This window comes from Lagenorhynchus albirostris, chromosome 4 (assembly GCF_949774975.1).
Source record: "Lagenorhynchus albirostris chromosome 4, mLagAlb1.1, whole genome shotgun sequence".
NCBI lineage: Eukaryota > Metazoa > Chordata > Mammalia > Artiodactyla > Delphinidae > Lagenorhynchus > Lagenorhynchus albirostris.
Window position 1 is genome coordinate 8,843,726 of NC_083098.1, and position 20,075 is coordinate 8,863,800.

Below are 20,075 nucleotides of genomic sequence, written 5' to 3' on the forward strand. Positions count from 1 at the left end.
AATAACATAGGTTGGTGAGGATGTGCAGAAAAGGAAACCCTTGTACAATGTTGGGGGAATGTAAATTAGTGCAGCCACTATGGAAAACAGTATGGAGGGTTCCCAAAAAACTAAAAATAGAACTACCATATGATCCAGCAATTCCACTCCTGGGTATACATCCAAAGAAAATGAAAACACTAATTTGAAAAGATAGATGCACCCCAATGTTCATAGTGGCATTATTTACAATAGCCAAAATATGGAAGCAAACTAAGTGTCCATCAATAGATGAATGAATTAGAAGATGTGGTATATATATTTAATATATACACATATACAATGGAATAGTACTCAGCCATAAAATAAGAATGAAATTTTGCCTTGACAGCAACATGGATGGACCTAGAGGGTATTATGCTTAGTGAAATAAGTCACACAGAGAAAGACAAACACTGTCTTATCACTTAAATGTGAAATCTAAAATAATAAAACAAATGAATACACATAACAAAATAGAAACGGACTCACAGATATGGAGAACATACTAGTGGTTACCAGTAAGGAAGAGGGAAGGGGCAAGACAGGTTGGGGTAGAGGATTAAGAGGTACAAACTACTATTTATCAAATAAATAAGCTACAAGGATATATTGTACAGCACAGGGAATATAGCCAATATTTTATGATAACTTTAAATGGAGTATAACATATAAACATTTTGAATCACTATGTTGTACACCTGAAACTAATATAATATTGCAAATGAACTAGACTGCAGTGAAAAAAAGATGCTTACGAACATTTAAAAAATCAATTTTAACCTCAGTTATGTAAAACAACTACTGTTTTAGGATCAGTCTTGCTTATAAGAAAAGGAAAGCCCACCAGTGACTTTTCGGTCTCAAAGGTCACTAACCAAACACAATTTAATTAACTAATATTTCCTACATAGAATTTAATGCCTTAGTCTTAGTATCAATATTTCCATGGCAGTCACTAACCAGTCAGAAAAGAATTTCTTTGGTCCCAAAGCATCAGGGCTTTTCAATACCAATAGTCTTAGAAATTACATTTAATATAATGGTATTTCATCATCAGTTTAGCATTATCTTAGGGTTGAAGATGAAGATCTAGAGCGAAATAGCAAGATGATGGTTATGGAGAGACCACAAATATTTAAAATCCTATTTTAACATTTAGAATTTAAATATTTAATATTTAAAACCTTAGTGTTAGCTGAAAAATAAAACTGCTTTAATTCCTAGAAGGATTCAGTGTACTGACCCTGAAAGAGCTGAATGAACCGAGGCTGCAGTGCCGAGGTGATCACGCCCTCCGGCAGCTCCCTCAGGAAGAGCTTTAACAGGCTGGCCGCCGCGCAGACGTCGCCGTCCCTCCCCAGCTCCACGGGCACCCCACTCTCAAACTTCCATCGAAGCTGTTCTACCACCCTGACGTTGCCATTCACCCGAAAAAGGCCTTCCTGGGTGAGTCCTGGAACAGCAGAGTACATGCACAGAAAATAACAGAGGTCTCTCACAAACAGGTACAAACTCTAAAGAACAGCGACGTAAATAGATCTCAGTATAGAATTTTCTGAATAATTATCAAGCACTGGAAGATTTTCACGTCCTATAAAAATGTTTCCTTAGAATAATACATCTTCCCGTCTATTACACACCAACTACAAAGATCCTAAGTGGTTATAAAAGCTGACGTCTAAAACTAAGGTTAGGACACATACAAACACAGAACACGTACTACTCTATAAAGAAATTTCATTCGTATAATTTTCTACAGTGTATAACAGAAACTTACCCTGGGCTCCGAAAGCAGCTTAGCATTTTGAGAACAACTATTTAAGAAAAAACCAACATGTACGTAAAAAATGTTAACTATATGTGATTACCTTTGTAATAATTTGATAAAGAACTATTACTTCTTTAGTAATTAATAAATTCAAATTATAAGACTCAGAGGCTGTAAAGTAGCGGAAGACGAGATCCTTGCCTTTAGCCGATTGATTCGTGATTATTAGTGTTGGCTGGGGTCAGCAGAGAAGGCTTCACGGAGGAGCCATGGCTCTGCCGCATAATCTCTGGCTAAATCACAGGCATGACTGGGGGACCGAGGCTGATGTACCGCGAAGCTAATGAAATTTAAGCTTCAGGGCCTCTCATTTATTGGGGCCCTTTCCAATGCTCTGTCCCTAATTCTATACTCTTAATTTTGTGTTCTTTTTCTTAAAGAGGGCCCCAGAAGGACTAACCATCAGACCCACAAAAACTTGATCTACCCCTGACAAAGAGAAACAAATGTATGAACTGAGAAGCAGAGAGAGGAGCGTGTAAAGAAAGGCAGGCAGATGAAAATATGGGGTGTTTAGGTCAAAGAGTGATAGGGTACTAAAATGGAAGAAATGCTGAGTAGAGGGTCATGAATGTCAAGGGAAAGAGTGAAGACTTTATCATTATTTATCACTGGGGCATTAAATGTGTGTGAGTTGGGGGCGGGCAGGGGAGAGACACAACATAATCGTGGTTTAAGGAAGACCTAGTTAGCAAAGAAGCAGAGAATGGAGAAGGCAGAGAGCTTGCCTTAGGGGGACTACAGTCAACTGTAAGACAGATTATGGTGGGAAGGAAGTGAAAAGGAGAGAATGAAGATGATTTGGTAACTTAGTACAAAAAGAAAATAGGGAAGACGAAGGGTTGAAACATAACTTTAAGGTCTGAGAACTAGAAATCCAGGAGAAAGCATGGTAAAGGATAAGGTGAACTGAGGGCGAAGGGCGGCAGCTGCTTTAAGGTAGAGGATAATGATTTCCAGCTCAGTGTGCTGGATTCAAAGAGACAGAGCGCCATGAAAGCAGTGAGTCAGACCACGGAGCGATGCTCAAGGTGTAAGACACATTCTAAGAAGAGAGTGACCTGGGCTTCCCTGGTGGCGCAGTGGTTGAGAGTCCGCCTGCTGATGCAGGGGACGCGGGTTCGTGCCCCGGTCCGGGAAGATCCCACATGCCGCGGAGCGGCTGGGCCCGTGAGCCATGGCCGCTGAGCCTGTGCGTCCGGAGCCTGTGCTCCGCAACGGGAGAGGCCACAACAGTAAGAGGCCTGCGTATCGCAAAAAAAAAACCCCAAAAAAACAAAAAAAAAATTGACATGAATTTTAGCTCCAATTTTGACAAAAATCTGTGAAACCAGAGGTGCTATTAAAAATAGTTAACAACCAGTATGGCTACAGCACCATGTAATCAGAGAAGACACCAGTCAGTTTGTGTGCTAGGCAGCTTCTCAACTGGCCCCAGTGATCCCCACCTCTTGGTAACCATATCATGTATAATCCTCTCCCCGCTTGAGTGCGGTCTGGACCTAGTGACTTGCTTCTAACCAAGAGAACGTGATTGGGTTCCAAACTCACTTCTGAGATCGGGTTATAAAAGACTGTGATGCCTACTTTGTTTCCTTGTGTTCTCTCTCTCTCTCTCTCTGGCTCTTCTTGCTTTGCTCACTGTGATGAATCAGCTATTTTGTGAGCTCCCTTATAAAAAGGTCCACGTGGCAAGGAACTGAGGGCAGTTTCTGGACAACAGCCAATGAGTAACCGAGACCCTCAGGTCAACAGCCCGCAAGGATCTGAATCCTGCCAACAAGCACATGAATGAGCTTGGAAGTGAACCTTTCCCCAGTCACGTCCTGGTATGACTGCAGCCTTAAAGAGTCCCTAAAGACAAAAGACATAACTAAGCTGTGCTCAGACTTCTGAACCACAGAAACTGTGAGACAATAAACACTGCTTTAATCTACTATGTTCTGGGGTCATCCGTTTGGTAGCAAGAGATAACTAATGTGATATGCCATTCCCTTTAATACTGCAGAATACCGGTTACTATCAAGAGACTTCACCTCAGTCGTTTCTAAAGCTTTCAAGTTCTGTTTCCTCTACTCTACAAAGCTTCATCTGTAACTTCAGAGACATATACTGGCATCAAGCAGACAGCACCCAATAAAAGAGAATCCCATTCCTGGTCAAGGCCCAGATCCTGAAGATACAGCATTTTACGACATAGTCCTGTATCTTACCCAGCTCCAGAGCCTGTTTGGGGACCAGCAGATGCCCCTGGATCTGATTTCACAGTGTTTTTCTAGCTTTGACCTGAGGTTCCCTCTTCCAACAAGGTTTTTTGACCTTTTCCTCAAATAAATATACTTCCAGTTATTCGAAAAGAGTTACCCATCTCCAAGAATTGGCTTTGGTCTTGAAGTTCCTGATCCCCCCAGAACCTTACTAGAGGAAAGAGAAGCTATAAATGGAAATCATTAAAGTCACTGCTTCTCGACCATTTTTTCTGCCCTCATGGCCATTTATTTGCACAACTCTCTTCCCTCAGGAACATCTCTCACCCAAAGAACTCTTAGGGGCTTCCCTGGTGGCGCAGTGGTTGAGAGTCCACCTGCCGATGCAGGGGACATGGGTTCATGCCCCGGTCCAGGAGGATCCCACATGCCGCGGAGCGGCTGGGCCCGTGAGCCATGGCCGCTGAGCCTGCGCGTCCGGAGCCTGTGCTCCGCAATGGGAGAGGCCACAACAGTGAGAGGCACGCGTACCGCGGGAAAAAAAAAAAGAACTCTTAGGATACTTAGTGATTTTTCAATCCAGAGAAGTTTACTTCTAGACATGGCTATATTACACTCTGGCAAAAAGAATCCACATAGCTTTTAAAAGTCCCTTACGAACTTATAATATATACAATACGCATGTGAGGTTTACCAGATTATATAATCTCTAATCTTTCCTACTCTAAATTCTTAGGAAATGATTATAACAGAAACGTTAGAGGGAGGAGATGTTTAGAAAGCTTTATGGAGTTACTGCCATACATTTAAGATTCTGTCATATTTGATTTCATGAGATATGGGGTAATCATCATGAAACAGCAACTTATAAATGGTTCAGTAATACCAAAAAATAATATATAACACTGACAACTACTTTCTTGTACAACTGAAGTATTTATTTCAAAGTCTGATGAGCACATCTATGAATGTATGAATACATCAACAAAAATGAAATATGCCAGAGGTCAGAATTTGTCTTATTGGCACACTGGCCCTGACAGTCATGTGACAATATGTAAGCATATTCTGACATCTAGTGGTAAGTGGAGAAACCTACACTATTTAAATATCCCACAGCATCTTAATGGTAAAGTAGAAGGAATCCAGTAACACTGTCATCAAGATTAGTTAATTTTAAAATAGTACAAAGATGATACGCCTCAGGCTTCCCTGGTGGTGCAGTGGTTGAGAGTCCACCTGCCGATGCAGGGGACACGGGTTCGTGCCCCGGTCCGGGAGGATCCCACATGCCGCGGAGCGGCTGGGCCCGTGAGCCATGGCCGCTGAGCCTGCGCGTCCGGAGCCTGTGCTCCGCAACGGGAGAGGCCACAGCAGTGAGAGGCCCGCGTACAGCAAAAAAAAAAAAAAAAAAAGATGATATGCCTCGTAACTTATAAGATTTTCCCTTGAATGTTAAAAATGTGTACTTTTTTCTTTTTTTTTTCTTTAAAGAAAAAAGGCCAAAGTCTATTGAACAGGCCTTAATATAGGCCTTTATAAACGCTTTCTGTCCTAAAATTCCTTTATAATAATAAAAGGTTTCCCTCATGTCGAGTTGTTATATATCTACATTTACATTAAACAACAAAGTATGACCACAGTATCTACCTATGGTTAATTATACAACCAATCACCTCATATCCCATACCTGACAGAGTGCCTACTGTATCACAGGTCCACAACAAATATCTGACTTAAACAGTTAAATAAAACTAATTGAAGTATCTTGCTCTCAAACTTACACAGGCTCTTTGGTTTATTAACATGATATCAATAGTTTCAAATACAGAAAGGGGCTTCTGGTTGTCCATGGAGTAATTAACTATATAGCCTTTCAAAATACAGGGCAGGTGCCCTACCCTAGTTTGCCCCATCAAGATTCTGATTCAGGGGCTTCCCTGGTGGCGAAGTGGTTAAGAATCCGCCTGCCAGTGCAGCGGACACGGGTTCGAGCCCTGCTCCGGGAAGATTCCCACATGCCGTGGAGGAACTAAGCCCGTGCGCCACAACTACTGAGCCTGTGCTCTAGAGCCTACGAGCCACAACTACTGAGCCCATGCACTACAATACAACTACGGAGCCCACATGCCTAGAGCCCGTGCTCCGCGACAAGAGAAGCCACTGCAGTGAGAAGCCCGCGCACCGCAACGAAGAGTAGCCCCTGCTCACCGCAACTAGAGAAAGCCCGCACACAACAACGAAGACTCAACGCAGCCAAAAATAAATAAATAAAGTTTCAAAAAAGGTCCTGATTCAGTAGATCCGAGGTACTGCCAATTGCATGGGTATTCTGAAAAGATTCCGCTAGTGACCATTTCATATTCCTGGTTAAGAATGACTGACTGAGGGCTTCCCTGGTGGCGCAGTGGTTGAGAGTCCGCCTGCCGATGCAGGGGACGCGGGTTCGTGCCCCGGTCCGGGAGGATCCCACATGCCGCGGAGCGGCTGGGCCCGTGAGCCATGGCCGCTGAGCCTGTGCGTCCGGAGCCTGTGCTCCGCAACAGGAGAGGCCACAACAGTGAGAGGCCCGCGTACCGCAAAAAAAAAAAAGAATGACTGACTGAGCCCACTAAGACATTTAGTTTTGCATAACCTGAACACACCCTATTAAAGTACACCTAAGGGTATGCCAAGGAAAGGCAGAAGAAAAGCAATCTCTAATTCAAATTTTTTCCAGATTTTCATACATTGATGGTGTGACTATAAAAAACTGGTTTATTTTAACTTCTGGGGTTGACTGTAAATGCACATTATCTTTTGACCCAGCAGTCCACTTTGAAAGGTTAGTCTACGGACACATCACAGTACTTGATACGTGTTAAAGGTCAGTCACTGAATCATTGTTTGTAGACATCAAAAGACTGGAAACAATTCAATGCTGATCAGGATGTAACTGGTTAAAGCAGTGACACATACAAACATAAAGTGGAATAGCGCGCAGGGGAAAAAAAGAATTAAATGAGGAAAGCTCTTTATGTAAAATGGAACAGTCTCCAATACTGTAGAGTGATTTGTTTTGGCCGTGCTGTGCAGCATGTGGGATCTTAGTTACCCGACCAGGGATCGAACCCATGCCCCCTAAAGTAGAATTGCAGAGTCTTAACCCCTGGACCGCCAGGGAAGTCCCGAGTGTTTTGTTTTGTTTTGTTTTAAGAGGATTCATAAACAGTGTACACTGTGTGCTATGTTAAAAGAGTGAAAAAAATACACATATCTGCTTATATATTCAAATATCTTTGTAAGAACATAGCAAAAAATAGTATAGTACTATTGTTTCTGGGAGGGGAAATGAATGGTCAGGGGACAGGGTTTGGAGGGAGAGACTTTTCACTATATACCCTTCTGAACTTTGAACCACATAAATATATTAATATGCAATACTTCTAAAAAGGTTAAAAGTGAAAATGATTTTACGTAAGAGTAACCTCAAAAGGCTATTATTCAATCATTGTTGCATAAAAGGTCAGAATACTAATGATGCTAAAACCAAAATATTACTTTGGGTGGTCACACTTTGGCACCCAAATGAGTAATACTGAACAACCCTATTTAAGATATTAAATGCATTACCTAGAGATCCGTTTGCAGCTAAGTCAGTAGGATACAGTTTTACTCAATACTGAGTGTGTAAATGAGGCCTGTCAAAGCTCCATCTCAGCAACATCTGGCTTCAGGATCTTCTAGGCCAAGGGCCCATCTTCCTGCCATGCTGCATATAACACCTTTGTATTTAACCTGTTTAAAGTATTTGAACAAACTCAGAGCTGTTCGCTAAGAATCTCACCCTCCTGCAGCTATCTTCCTCCAAAAACAAGGAGACAATGCCTACGGGTTAAGAATGTAAACCTGGCTCTTCAGTTTTCAGAACAAAATACCATTTTGTCATCTACATACCAAGTAACCTGAAAAAACAGCTGTTTTTCAACTAACACAAAAGACCTGACAACCTTCTGAGGTCTGAACTGTCTTGCCATATGGTCCCTGTCACAAGCAGACGCATGTTCCTACAGAAGAAAGGCGGTACCATGCCTCTCAGGCATTTCCCACGCAGCCACCTTCTCAGCAGGAAGAACGGACTTGGAATCACAGCAAGATTGAGGGGCGGAAGCAAACTGTGCAAAGTACAGATCTTCTTCCAGGTTTCAAGTTTTACGTTTAAAAATGCCCGCAAATGTTATATTCTACTCTGCAGTGAGTCTTGTTTTAGTATAGAAATGGTGTTTCAGCATAGAAAATGAAAATTCCAAGCTCTTCCCCCTGAATACCTTCTTCACAAATCTCTTAAAGTTTATTGATATTTATCATATAGTTTGGAGTTCTCCCACGATACTGCCCTAGTTTGATAAGCCTCATTGTCTCAAATTATCCAGGTTTCTAAGTTCCATTTTAAATAAAATAATTTAAAAAGCTATAAAACATAATAGTTCTCAGCAACTAAGAGAGATATAATTCATCTTTTTATCGTGCAATGTACGGTGGCACTCTGCAATTATTTGACACAATTGATTGTATCATTCCCAACGTTAATGTCCCCCCCAACACCATACTAGGTTATACATCATACTTTTGTTTTTGGTATTCTCACTGAGTTTTGAAGGCAATTAAGGCATTCAGTAAGTTCATGACTGACCTCAAGCTGAAAGAGATACTTCAGAAGAGATACTCAAAAAAGATACTGTTACATTAAAAATTATTGACTCTCAGTGGGAATTTAATGCATCAAGAGAACTCACTGTTAATATTAAAACAGTGTATTTTAGCACTTAAAACTAGGAATCATTCCAAACTAGAAACCTCAATAATTAAAGTGATTTCTCGATGGTAAGTTGAATTAAGTATTTTCAAAAGAATGTTAAGCAGTCATAATGCCCTTGACATCCTTTTATAAGGACAGAGTGTATTACGTCAGAATTCAATATTCTAATTAAGGTGTCTTAGGGACTAATTCACACAAAGCAACAGAATTACAACTCAACTGGACTTACCATGCATGGTCAAGTACTCCACTAGGCGCCCCACGATGGCTGGAACGCCGTTCTCAGTCAGCCCCTGCTGGTGGAGGTCTTGGAGACTGACTCCAAATAACTTTGTGTAGGTGGAATTCCTCTGCTCGTTGAGTGGCACTGTCACAATCTTTTTCATGTCTTCTTTCAGCCGAACTGCTGAGTTACTTTGCTTGAAATAGCAGAAGAAAAAAGAGCAGTCAGTCATGTTTACCACAGGAGGCTGCATGGTCGCTACAGAATCACCTGAATCAGAGGGTGCGCGTTCGGAGGCTGTGGACTAGTGGTCTTCACTTATTCTTACTTCAGCTCAAACCCAAATCCCTAACATCTCTCACGTGCTGCTCAGTGTTAGGAATGGTGCACACTGATACAACGGTTAAAAGGAGTGAAAAACAATGAGGAACATAAAGCCACAACCTCAGCGTAGCTAAGAGAGGGAACAATACACTGCAGTATCTAAGATATATTACTACAGTAACCAGGGTGTGACTCACAAGTACCTCGTTAACAGGAGAATAAGACACTTATCAGAACGCCGAAACCCCATGCAGATCCTGAAATAGTAAGAGGTTACTGAAGACGAAAATTTATCTCAATGTCATCTTAAGGTAGCTTTAATTTGAAGGATTAGAAAAAAAGTATGTATGTGTAGAATGAACATTTCTTTCTCTGATTTGATTATATCTGAATATGTCAGGAATGTTTTGGCACATAAAAATCAACTCAATTTTCTTTGAAGTTCAAAATGCTATAATCTCCGAAATAGCAATGTTTCAGGTAATCACAATTTTTAAAATTTCAATGAGACTGTACATATTATAAATAAGAAATGTAATTTACAGTCAATCAATTCAAGTTACCACCACGCTGAAAACTTCATACAAATTTGTTTCTTCCTTTTAATAGAAAATTTTTCCCCAAGGAAGTATTTTAAAAGATAAATTTTAATATGGTTTAATAAAACTAAATGAGGGATTTTTTTTAAAAAAACAGCATGTGTCCTACATAAATGTATGTATCTGTAACTTTAAACACTGAAAAGATGGCAAAAAGCAAAAATTTTATTTGAGGACAGAGGAAGCAGATCAGGGGAAACACCCTTCTTGAGAATGAATGCAGCAACTAACCTAAGTGTCAATATTATAAGTGTAGGCTCATGTAGCTGTTATAATCTAAAAGAAGAAACATTATCTCCACTGTAGAGATGAGGAAAGAAAGATCAAAGAGTTAAGAAGTAATTTGGTAAAAGTCATGGAACTGCTAAGAGTTTCATCATACTCTTAAGTCCATGCTCCTTTCCTTAAATTTATATTAATGTTAAACAGCAATTTGTGTATAACACAAACTGTGATAAATTCTACATGTGACACATGACAATTACACGAAGATAATTCTGCAGTTGTGATTTTTAGTAGGTTCCCTGTAGTTTCAATTTGATTTTGAATCTTACAATCTGTAGAATCAGGCCAACTTTCATGGACATCTCTGCATCTTTTAATAGGTCATATTTGAAAGCCAGATTTCCCTAGTGACAATTCAGCAAATGTATAAAGTTATAGAATAGATTTAGTTATCTATTAATATTATAAATAAGGCATAGTGTTAGCTACTGCAGAGTAGTATGGGCAAGAAGTATCATCTCTGTTACCAAGGAAGTTACTTAACTAAGTCAAATCTGTAACCACTACTATTTTTGTGTGTGTAAGTTTAAAAACCTATCAATACCTTTCAAAAGAACACATGGGAAATTTCAGTCAACCACGTCTATCTGGTGAGTAGGCAGCCAAAAAGTAACCTTTAATAATGAAACTTTGAAAATACTCTCAAATGTTGCATCAGAAAGAGCTGACAATGAGATTAAATCCTACACGTTTTATCTTATTTTCTTACAGACACAATATAGCAGAGTCGTTTAGAGCAGGGGTCCCCAACCACCCGGGCCGCGGACCACTACCAGCCTAAGGCCTGTTAGGAACCGGGCCACAAAGCAGGAGGTGAGTGAGCGAAGCTTTATCTGCCGCTCCCCATAGCTCGCATCACCTCCTGAACCATCACCCCCCCATGCCCCCCGCCACCGCCCGCCCCGTGGAAAAACTGTCTTCCACGAAACTGGTCCCTGGTGCCAAAAAGGTTGGGGACTGCTGGTTTAGAGCGTGGACTGTGGAACCAGACTCCATTTCGAATCCCATTCTGATCTCACTAGCTGTGCAACCTCGGACAAGTCACTTACACCCAGTTGCCCCATCTACGAAATGGGGATACCAGGAGTCCCTAGCTCATAGGAATATATAAGGTTGGAAGGAGCTCATATACATAGAAGAATGAGAAGGGTGTCTGGCATACTCAGTAAGTACTGATCGTTATTATAATCATCATCATCATCATCGTTCTGCCAGGAAATTATTCTGATTTCTTCTCAAAACAATTGAGAGATACTTAACCACTCAGGTACTCAAATGTTTTCGTGGACTAAAGATTGCTGTTGAAGAAGCCACCATGGTCTAGGCCCATGGTTGGTAGATAGTCTGACGACCTAATTATTCTCCATGTATCTCAATCTCTTAACATATATACGTATGACTTTTGAAAGATAAACATAAAATCATTTTGCATGTCAGTATCAGAATTTCTCAAGTTTTTATTAGAAATTCAAGGTTTTCTTAGAAATCCTGTCTACCTGTGCCATTCTTTCAGCTAATAGCCCTGTTTTATATTCCGTCCTTTACTCAAGTACAGTCACTATGTTGTGTCTCCTATTAATAGCATAAATAAGCAACCTTGGCATCATGGCTCAATATTTTCAAGGATGAGACATGTAATTAACCTCACACATTTTGAACTGATTGCAAATTAAACTGTTTACTCAGTACAGAGCCGTACTACAAAGCAAGTTTATATGTAATTATAGTAATAAAGGAACATCTGATTATTAATTGGTAATCTAATTTACGTTAATACTTTTAAAAAGGTAAATATTGTTTTGTTTTCTTTGTTTGTTTTTGTGGGGTTTTTTTGCGGTACGCGGGCCTCTCACCGCTGTGGCCTCTCCCGTTGCGGAGCACAGGCTCCGGACGCGCAGGCTCAGCGGCCATGGCTCACGGGCCCAGCCGCTCCGCGGCATGTGGGATCTTCCCGGACCGGGGCACAAACCCGCGTCCCCTGCATCGGCAGGCGGACTCTCAACCACTGCGCCACCAGGGAAGCCCGTAAATATTGTTTAAAGACAACTACAATGAAAAAAATACAGCTATATTTTTAGAGACATCCAAATCAGTCCTTCACTGATGGGCTTAGAACAAATATTAAAAAAATATCCTTTCTGGTAGGTTATAAGACATATTCTATAGTTCCCTACTCACAGAAGAAATAAAATAACTGAGGTAGTGGAAAGCCATTTATGATTAATTCCATTTAAATTGAAATTACTTTCCTTTATACGATGATAACATCACTATCTCTTTATAACTGTCAATATCTGTGGAATTTCAGCTTCCCTTCAAACACACATTTTACCTTTCTTGACCTAATATAAGTTGAAAAAGAAAGTTACTAATTGAGGTATTCTAAGTCAAACTTAACTGTTTAAACCTTTGTTTGCATACAATGCCATACATCACGAGTTTGGAAACTGGACTCGTGTGTGTGTGTGTGTGTGTGTGTGTGTGTGTGTGTGTAAAAGTAATATAGGTTCCCACATTAAAAAAGACAGGGAACCTTGGGGTTTACTGCTAGAACAATCTGTAGGGGTTAGTGCTTATAATATCACCTTAGGAATAAGGAAACCAGGACCCCAAAACTTGTGGTGAACTCAAAGAGAAAGGGTTGAGCCTAGAGCCCATGTCACCTGAATTTTATGTCAATATTCATTTTTATAATTGCATGCTGGAACCTTGTTTTTCTATATTTATCTGTGATAAAAAATAGTTAAGATAGCTCACAAAATGCATGCACCAGGACCGTAGTGAATATTTGTTCACTACTGTGAACAAATGTGGGGACCACTTAGTCTTCACTTGCCCTTTTGTCTAGTGACAAATCCTGACTGCCTTTGGGGGAATGACCGCACCCTCACTGTGAACATCCTTGATGAGGCTGCCACTTACAACCGCTGCCCTGCCTTTAGCAAGAGCTGGGCTCTGGTGCCCTCGCAGGTCAATCAGACCCTTTGTCCTGCAGGCCACTGAAGCTTGAGTGGACTGTCACTGAAGCTTGAGAAAAATGGATGGAACTAATTTATTCCAGCTGCAGTGCTCTCACAAGATGGTTAGATTAACTAACCATGATGTACCTCTTGCCACCTGCATCACTGGAGCTGCCGTGGGCCTTTAGCTGCCCCTTTCTGACACCGGTCCTTCAGCTGTTCCTTCTACATGGTGGGCCACTCTGTAACTTTCCAGTAAAGTTTCTTTGGGCTTAAGTTAGCCAGAACCCATTTCTGTTCTGTGTACACACACACACATACACACACACACCCCAACTGATAAAAGTACTCCAAAAAAAACAATAAAAGACTAATCAGAGCAAACAGAAAACCAGGGTTTTAGATAATGAGAAAATCAGAATGATAATGACAGCTAACTTTTATGGAATGTTTATAGAGTATGTCAGTCACACTTCCGAATACCTTAGATGGCTTCACTCTTTAAATCCTGATAAAGTGACATGAGGAAGGAAGATACTTTTGTGACCCTCATTTTACAGAGCAGCCAAGTAATGTGCTCCAGGTCCCATCAAGGATATGGTGTGGCCAGGAGTCACACTCAGGCCATCAGAGTCCAGAGGACACATGCTTAATGCTGTCTCCACGAAGGATGTAGTGATACTCAAGAAGCATGTGCTGGGAAGTCCAGTCCACGTGCTAAATATAAAACAAAATTCCTATTCTTGCAGCTGAGGAAAATAGGATTATTTGAGCTTCTTGGTCTCCTTAAAATAAAGTTAGATATGCTCAGAAGCGACAACAATATTTGATACTAGAACCTGCATAGAAAAGGTTTTCATCAATCTAGTAAACAGGATGAGCTTCAGAAGCCTTGAGTTTTTACCACAGCTAACATTTATTAAGTGTCGATTTTGTGCCAGACTCTGTGGTTAAGTGCTTTAAAATTAACATCTCTAGGGCTTCCCTGGTGGCGCAGTGGTTGAGAGTCCGTCTGCCGATGCAGGGGACACGGGTTCGTGCCCCGGTCCGGGAAGATCCCCCATGCCGCGGAGCGGCTGGGCCCATGAGCCATGGCCGCTGAGCCTGTGCGTCCGGAGCCTGTGCTCCGCAATGGGAGGGGCCACCTCAGTGAGAGGCCCGTGTACCGCAAAAAAAAAAAAAAATTAACATCTCTAAATTTCAAAACTAACTTTTTAGTAGGTACTCTTAACTATTGCCATTTGGACACAAAAACTAAGGTACAAAGTAAAAGAAACTTGCCTAAGAAAGTTTTATAGCTAGAATGTAACCCCCAGGTGCTCTGGCTCTAACGCGTGAGCTCTTAACCATGACAGACTGCCGTATTTCCAGAACCTTTAATATTGGTGGTTCTATGAGCCCCCAAAGGGACAAAACTACATGCAGCACTTTCTTTACAGAGTTTAAAGCAAAATGATTTTAGATTACTGAATTCAACGGCTGTATTTCTTTAAGGCAATCCTCCAGAAATTTAAGTACCATGAATTTAAGGTACTTTGAAGGACAATCAGGTTATACTACTGGTTACATTCAGAATTGTGCACCTGAAAACTCTTTGCAGCTGGGGCTAGCACTGATCCATCCAAGCAGGAACGTGCAGGATAGAAAGCCACTCCACCACCACGTAAAACGGGTGCGAGGAAAGCACAAGGTGAGCCTGAGACCGCTTGTTCCCGAAGGCGTGGAAATGCTCAAGGATCGATGGGGCGTGTCAAGAAGACCTGTGGGCCATCTTAACTGGGCTCCTTCTGGCCAAGTTCCGGACAGTTGGAGCACCAGGACTAAGAACTATAAACGATTCTAAAATATTATGTAAATAAAATTCCCTGAATCAACAGTGATACTAAGAAGAGTGGAAGCATGGGCTTACCCAAGTAAAAGGCTGCTTTACAGAACATGCTGCAGCTAAATACACAAGGGACAACAGAATTAGAAAATCACCTTTTCCCACAAATCATTGCACAAAGAGTTTTGTCAAAGATTTGACAGCGGATGCTAAAACATCAGGTGAAAAGTTGTCTGAGAACAGGATTTCACAGTGTCAAAGATCACACGATATTTGCAAAGGAAAAAAAGATGACCTTTACAATTGATATCTGGGTGTACTCAGCTTAACTCAAAAGATTAAATTTATCACCACTCATCACGAAGAGCTGACGTTACGTGCTCCTGATGTGATGCGACATGCAGAGCACATCATTTATATTCTTGCCAAAAATGTTTAAGCTGCTGCTAATCTAGCCTGTAAATCTCATAGTTTACGGGTAGAACAGGAGCTAAAAGAACAAGTTAAAAGAGACTGTGAGGAAACGAACAAATTCAGAATCAGGGACATTCTAACAGTCAACTGGCCTGCACTCTTCAAAACATCAGTGTCATAAGGGAAAGATCGGCTCCAGATTTTAAAGAAATTATACAAAGTTCAAATGTAGTCTGTGAATACTGATTGGTTCCTGACTGAAAAAACAAAACCAAAAACTAGCCAACTGTCTCTGAGACAACTAGGGAAATGTAAATGTGTTGGATATTAGATGAAATCATTGTAAAGGTTATTCGGTGTAATTCCACAGCGGCGGGATTTGAGGGTGTGCACACGCAGAGGTGGGGCCGACCCCTGAGCCTAGTGTTGGTGCTCTCACAGTGGGCACAGCTTTGGTGGGCTTTGGGAGCTCACACTCTGGGAGCATGCATACACAGGAGGCAGAACTGACATCCAAGAAGATTATCGGAGCTGCCACAGCGGAGGCGGTCAGGGGCAGTGCTCCTTGTGGGCCTGCACACCGGGTGGCAGGTGGTGTCACAGAGCCATAGGTCCCGGCTGACAGCTCCCGGGGAGGAATATGCAGAGGCTCCTTCCCCAGAGAGAGTGCTCCAGTCCCACCCACCTCACACTACAGCTTAGCATGGGATCTGGGGGCTTCTACGCCAACAACTAGGGAGCACAGTCTGCCCCCAACAGGTCTGTGACAAACACAGAGCAAAGAGGAGACCCCACTCAACATCCAGTCCAGGCCCTGGTCACCAAACACACCCCTATCAAGGGGACAACAGCCAGCACACCCTGAGGAAAGACACGGCAGGCATCCATACCAAAAACAGCCCTTGCACCAGAAATACTGGACTCACACAGTCTGCACAGGGATACTCCCACATAAAAACAGCCCTTCAAGACCACAGTGGGTAACTGTTTCTCCTAAATTCAGAGAGTAAGAGAAATAAGTAAAATGAAAAAGCACAGGAACTACTCCCAATTAAAAGAACAAGAAAAATCCTCTGAAAGGCCAACAGTGAAACAGACCTCTCCAGTCTACCAGAGCCTGAGTTCAAAAAGGAGGTAGTGGGCTTCCCTGGTGGCACAGTGGTTGAGAGTCCACCTGCCGATGCAGGGGATACGGGTTCGTGCCCCGGTCTGGGAAGATCCCACATGCTGCGGAGCGGCTGGGCCCGTGAGCCACGGCCGCTGAGCCTGCGCGTCCGTAGCCTGTGCTCTGCAACGGGAGAGGCTGCAACAGTGAGAGGCCCGCGTACCGCAAGGAGAAAAAAAAAAAGGAGGTAGTAAAAATGCTAAAGGAATTAAGACTATGGGTAGAAATGCAGATCACTGTAAAAAGGAACTCGAAACTATAAAGAGGAGCCAATCAAAATTAGACAACTCAACTGCTGAGATAAAAACTGAACTAAATGCAATCAACAGCAGACTAAATAAGGCAGAAAAATGAATATGTGACCTGGAAGACTGAATAATGGAAATCACCCAATCAGAACAGCAGACAGAAAGACGAATGAAAAAAAAAAAAATGAAGGCAACAAACGAGAGCTATGGGATAATATAAAACATGCCAACATACACGTAATAGAGATTCCAGAAGGAGAAGACAGAGAAAGGGGGATCGAAAATGTATTTGAAGAAATAATGGCTGAAAACTTCCTAAACCTAAAGAAGGAAACAGATATCCAGGTACAAGGAAGCACACAGGGTTCCTGACAAGATGAACACAAAGAGACCCACACCAAGACATACCATAATTAAAATGACAAAAGTTAAAGATAAAGAGAGGATTCTAAAGGCAGCAAGATACATAGCACAGGGAGATCAGCTCGGTGCTTTGTGATCGCCTAGAGCGGCAGGATAGGGAGGGTGGGAGGGAGGCACAAGAGGGAGAGGATATGGGGATATAGGTATACATATAGCTGATTCACTTTGTTATACAGCAGAAACTAACAGAACATTGTAAAGCAATTATACCCAATAAAGATGTTAAAAAATAATAATAAAGGCAGCAAGAGAAAAAAAACAAAGTCATTTATAATGGAATCCCCATAAGACTATCAGCTTATGTCTCTGCAGAAACTTTGCAGGCCAGAAGGAAGTGGCATGCTATATTCAAAATCCTGAAAGGGAAAAACCTGCAACCTAGGATACTCTACCTAGCAAGATTATCACTTAGAATGGAAGGAGAGAAAGAATTTCTCAGACAAGCAAAAACTAAAAGAATTCAGCAATATTAAACCAACCCTAAGAGAATACTGAAAGGTCTTCTTTAAATAGAAAAGTAGCAAGAATCTATAGGAAAGGCAAATATTTCTAAGGATTAAAGAACACTAAAGCCAGTATGTAGATAAAAAGACAATTTAAAAAATTGTAAAAGCAATTTTAACTACAATAAACAGTAAAAGTATAAGGATAAAAATGTAAAATAGGACATCAAAATCACAAAATGAGGAGGGAGGAAAGTATAAAAATATAGATCTTTTATAATGTGTTTGAGTCTGTATGACTATCAGTTTAAAGCAAGTAGATATAGTTATGGGTCAACATGCTTGAACTCCATGGTTACCACAAGTCAAAAACATACAAGAGATTCACAAAAACCAAAAAGAGAGGAACTCAAGCATACTACAAAAGAAAATCACCAAATCACAAAAGGAAAAACAAAAAAGAAGAAATGAACACCCTGATACCAAAGCCAGACAAAGTCACTATAAAAAAAGAAAATTATAGGCCAGCATCTTTGATGAATACAGATGCAAATATCCTCAACAAAATATCAGCAAACTGAATCCAACAATAAAGGATCATACATCATGATCAAGTTGGATTCATACCAGGGTCACAAGGATGGTTCAACATACACAAATCAAGGTGATACACCACATTAACAAAAGGAAAGACAAAAATCACATGATCATCTCAACAGACACAGGAAAAGCATTTGGCAAATTTCAACACCCAATCATGATAAAATCTCTCATTCAAGTAGTTGTCAGAGGGAACATCTCAACATAACAAAGGCCATTTATGACAAACCCACAGCCAATCCTAATACTCAAGGGTGGAAAGATGAAAGCCTTCCCACTAAATTCAGGAACAAGACAAGGATGCCTACTCTTGCCATTTCCATTCAACACAGTATTTGAAATCTTAGCCATAGCAATCAGACAAGAAAAAGAAATTAAAGGTATCCAAATTCTAAGGGAAGGGATAAAACTTACTATTTGCAGATGACATGACACTCTATATTGGGAAACCTAAAGTCTCCACAAAAACTATTAGAACTAATTATGCAGCAAGGTAGTAGGATATAAGATTAATATACAGAAATCTGTTATGTTTCATTACACTAACAGTGAAACATCAGAAGATAGCCTCTTCAGCAAGTGGTGTTGGAAAAGCTGGATAGACACATGTAAATCAATGAAGCTAGAATGTTCCCTCATGCCATACACAAAAATCAATTCAAAATGGCTTAAAGACTTAAGACATGGCACCATAAAACTCCTGGAAGAGAACACAGGCAAAATGTTCTCTGACATTAATTGCAGAAATACTTTTTTAGATCAGTTTTCCAAGGCAAAAGACACAAAAGCAAAAATAAACGAGAGTGACTTTATTAAACTTAAAAGGTTTTGCACAGCCATGGAAACCATAAACAAAAAGACAACCCACAGAATGTGAGAAAATATCTGTAAACAATAACAACAAGGGCTTAATTTCCAAAATATACAAACAGCTCATACAGCTCAATATCAAAAAAACAATCCAATCAAATGAGCAGAAGACCTAAAAAGACACTTCTCCAAAGACAACATACAGATGGCCAACAGGCACATGAAAAGATGTTCCACATAGCTAATTATTAGAGAAATGCACATCTAAACTGCAATAAGGTATCACCTCACACCAGTTAGAATGGCCATCATCAAAAAGTCTACAAATAATAAATGCTGGAGAGCGTGTGGAAAAAAGGAAACCCTTCCACACTGTTGGTGGGCAAATAAATTGGTGTAGTCATTATGGAGAACAGTGTGGAGGTTTCTTAAAAAATTAAAAATAGAGTTACCACATGATCCAGCAATCCCACTCCTGGGCATATATCCGGAAAAGATGAAAACTTTAATTTGAAAAGATACATGCACTCCAATGTTCATAGCAGCACTATTTACAATAGCCAAGACATGGAGTCAACCTAATTGTCCATCAACAGATGAATACATAAAGATGTGGTATATATATACACCATGGAATATTACTCAGCTATAGAAAGAATGAAATATTGTCATTTGCAGCAACATGGATGGACCTAAAGATTAACATACTAAGAAGTCAGACAAACACAAATATTATGTGGTAACATTTATAAATGGAATCTAAAAAATGATACAAGTGAACTTATTTACAAAAGAGAAACAGACTCAGACATAGAGAACAAACTTACGGTTACCAAAGGGGAGAGGGAGCATGGGGGGGGGCAAATTAGGAGTATGGGATTAACAGATACAAACTACTATAT

General features: G+C 40.8%; 1 protein-coding gene across 1 annotated transcript in view; it reads right to left on the minus strand.

The window, feature by feature from the left end:
• The window catches only part of FAM13A (family with sequence similarity 13 member A), a 335,740-nt gene that overhangs the window by 298,943 nt on the left and 16,722 nt on the right, over positions 1–20,075 (minus strand). Inside the window, exons 2-3 of the mRNA XM_060147574.1 lie at positions 9,084–9,273; positions 1,265–1,474 (exon numbers count right to left, since the gene is read on the minus strand). Coding sequence (XP_060003557.1) covers positions 1,265–1,474; positions 9,084–9,273 — 400 coding nt within the window. The remainder of the gene's footprint in view (positions 1–1,264; positions 1,475–9,083; positions 9,274–20,075) is intronic.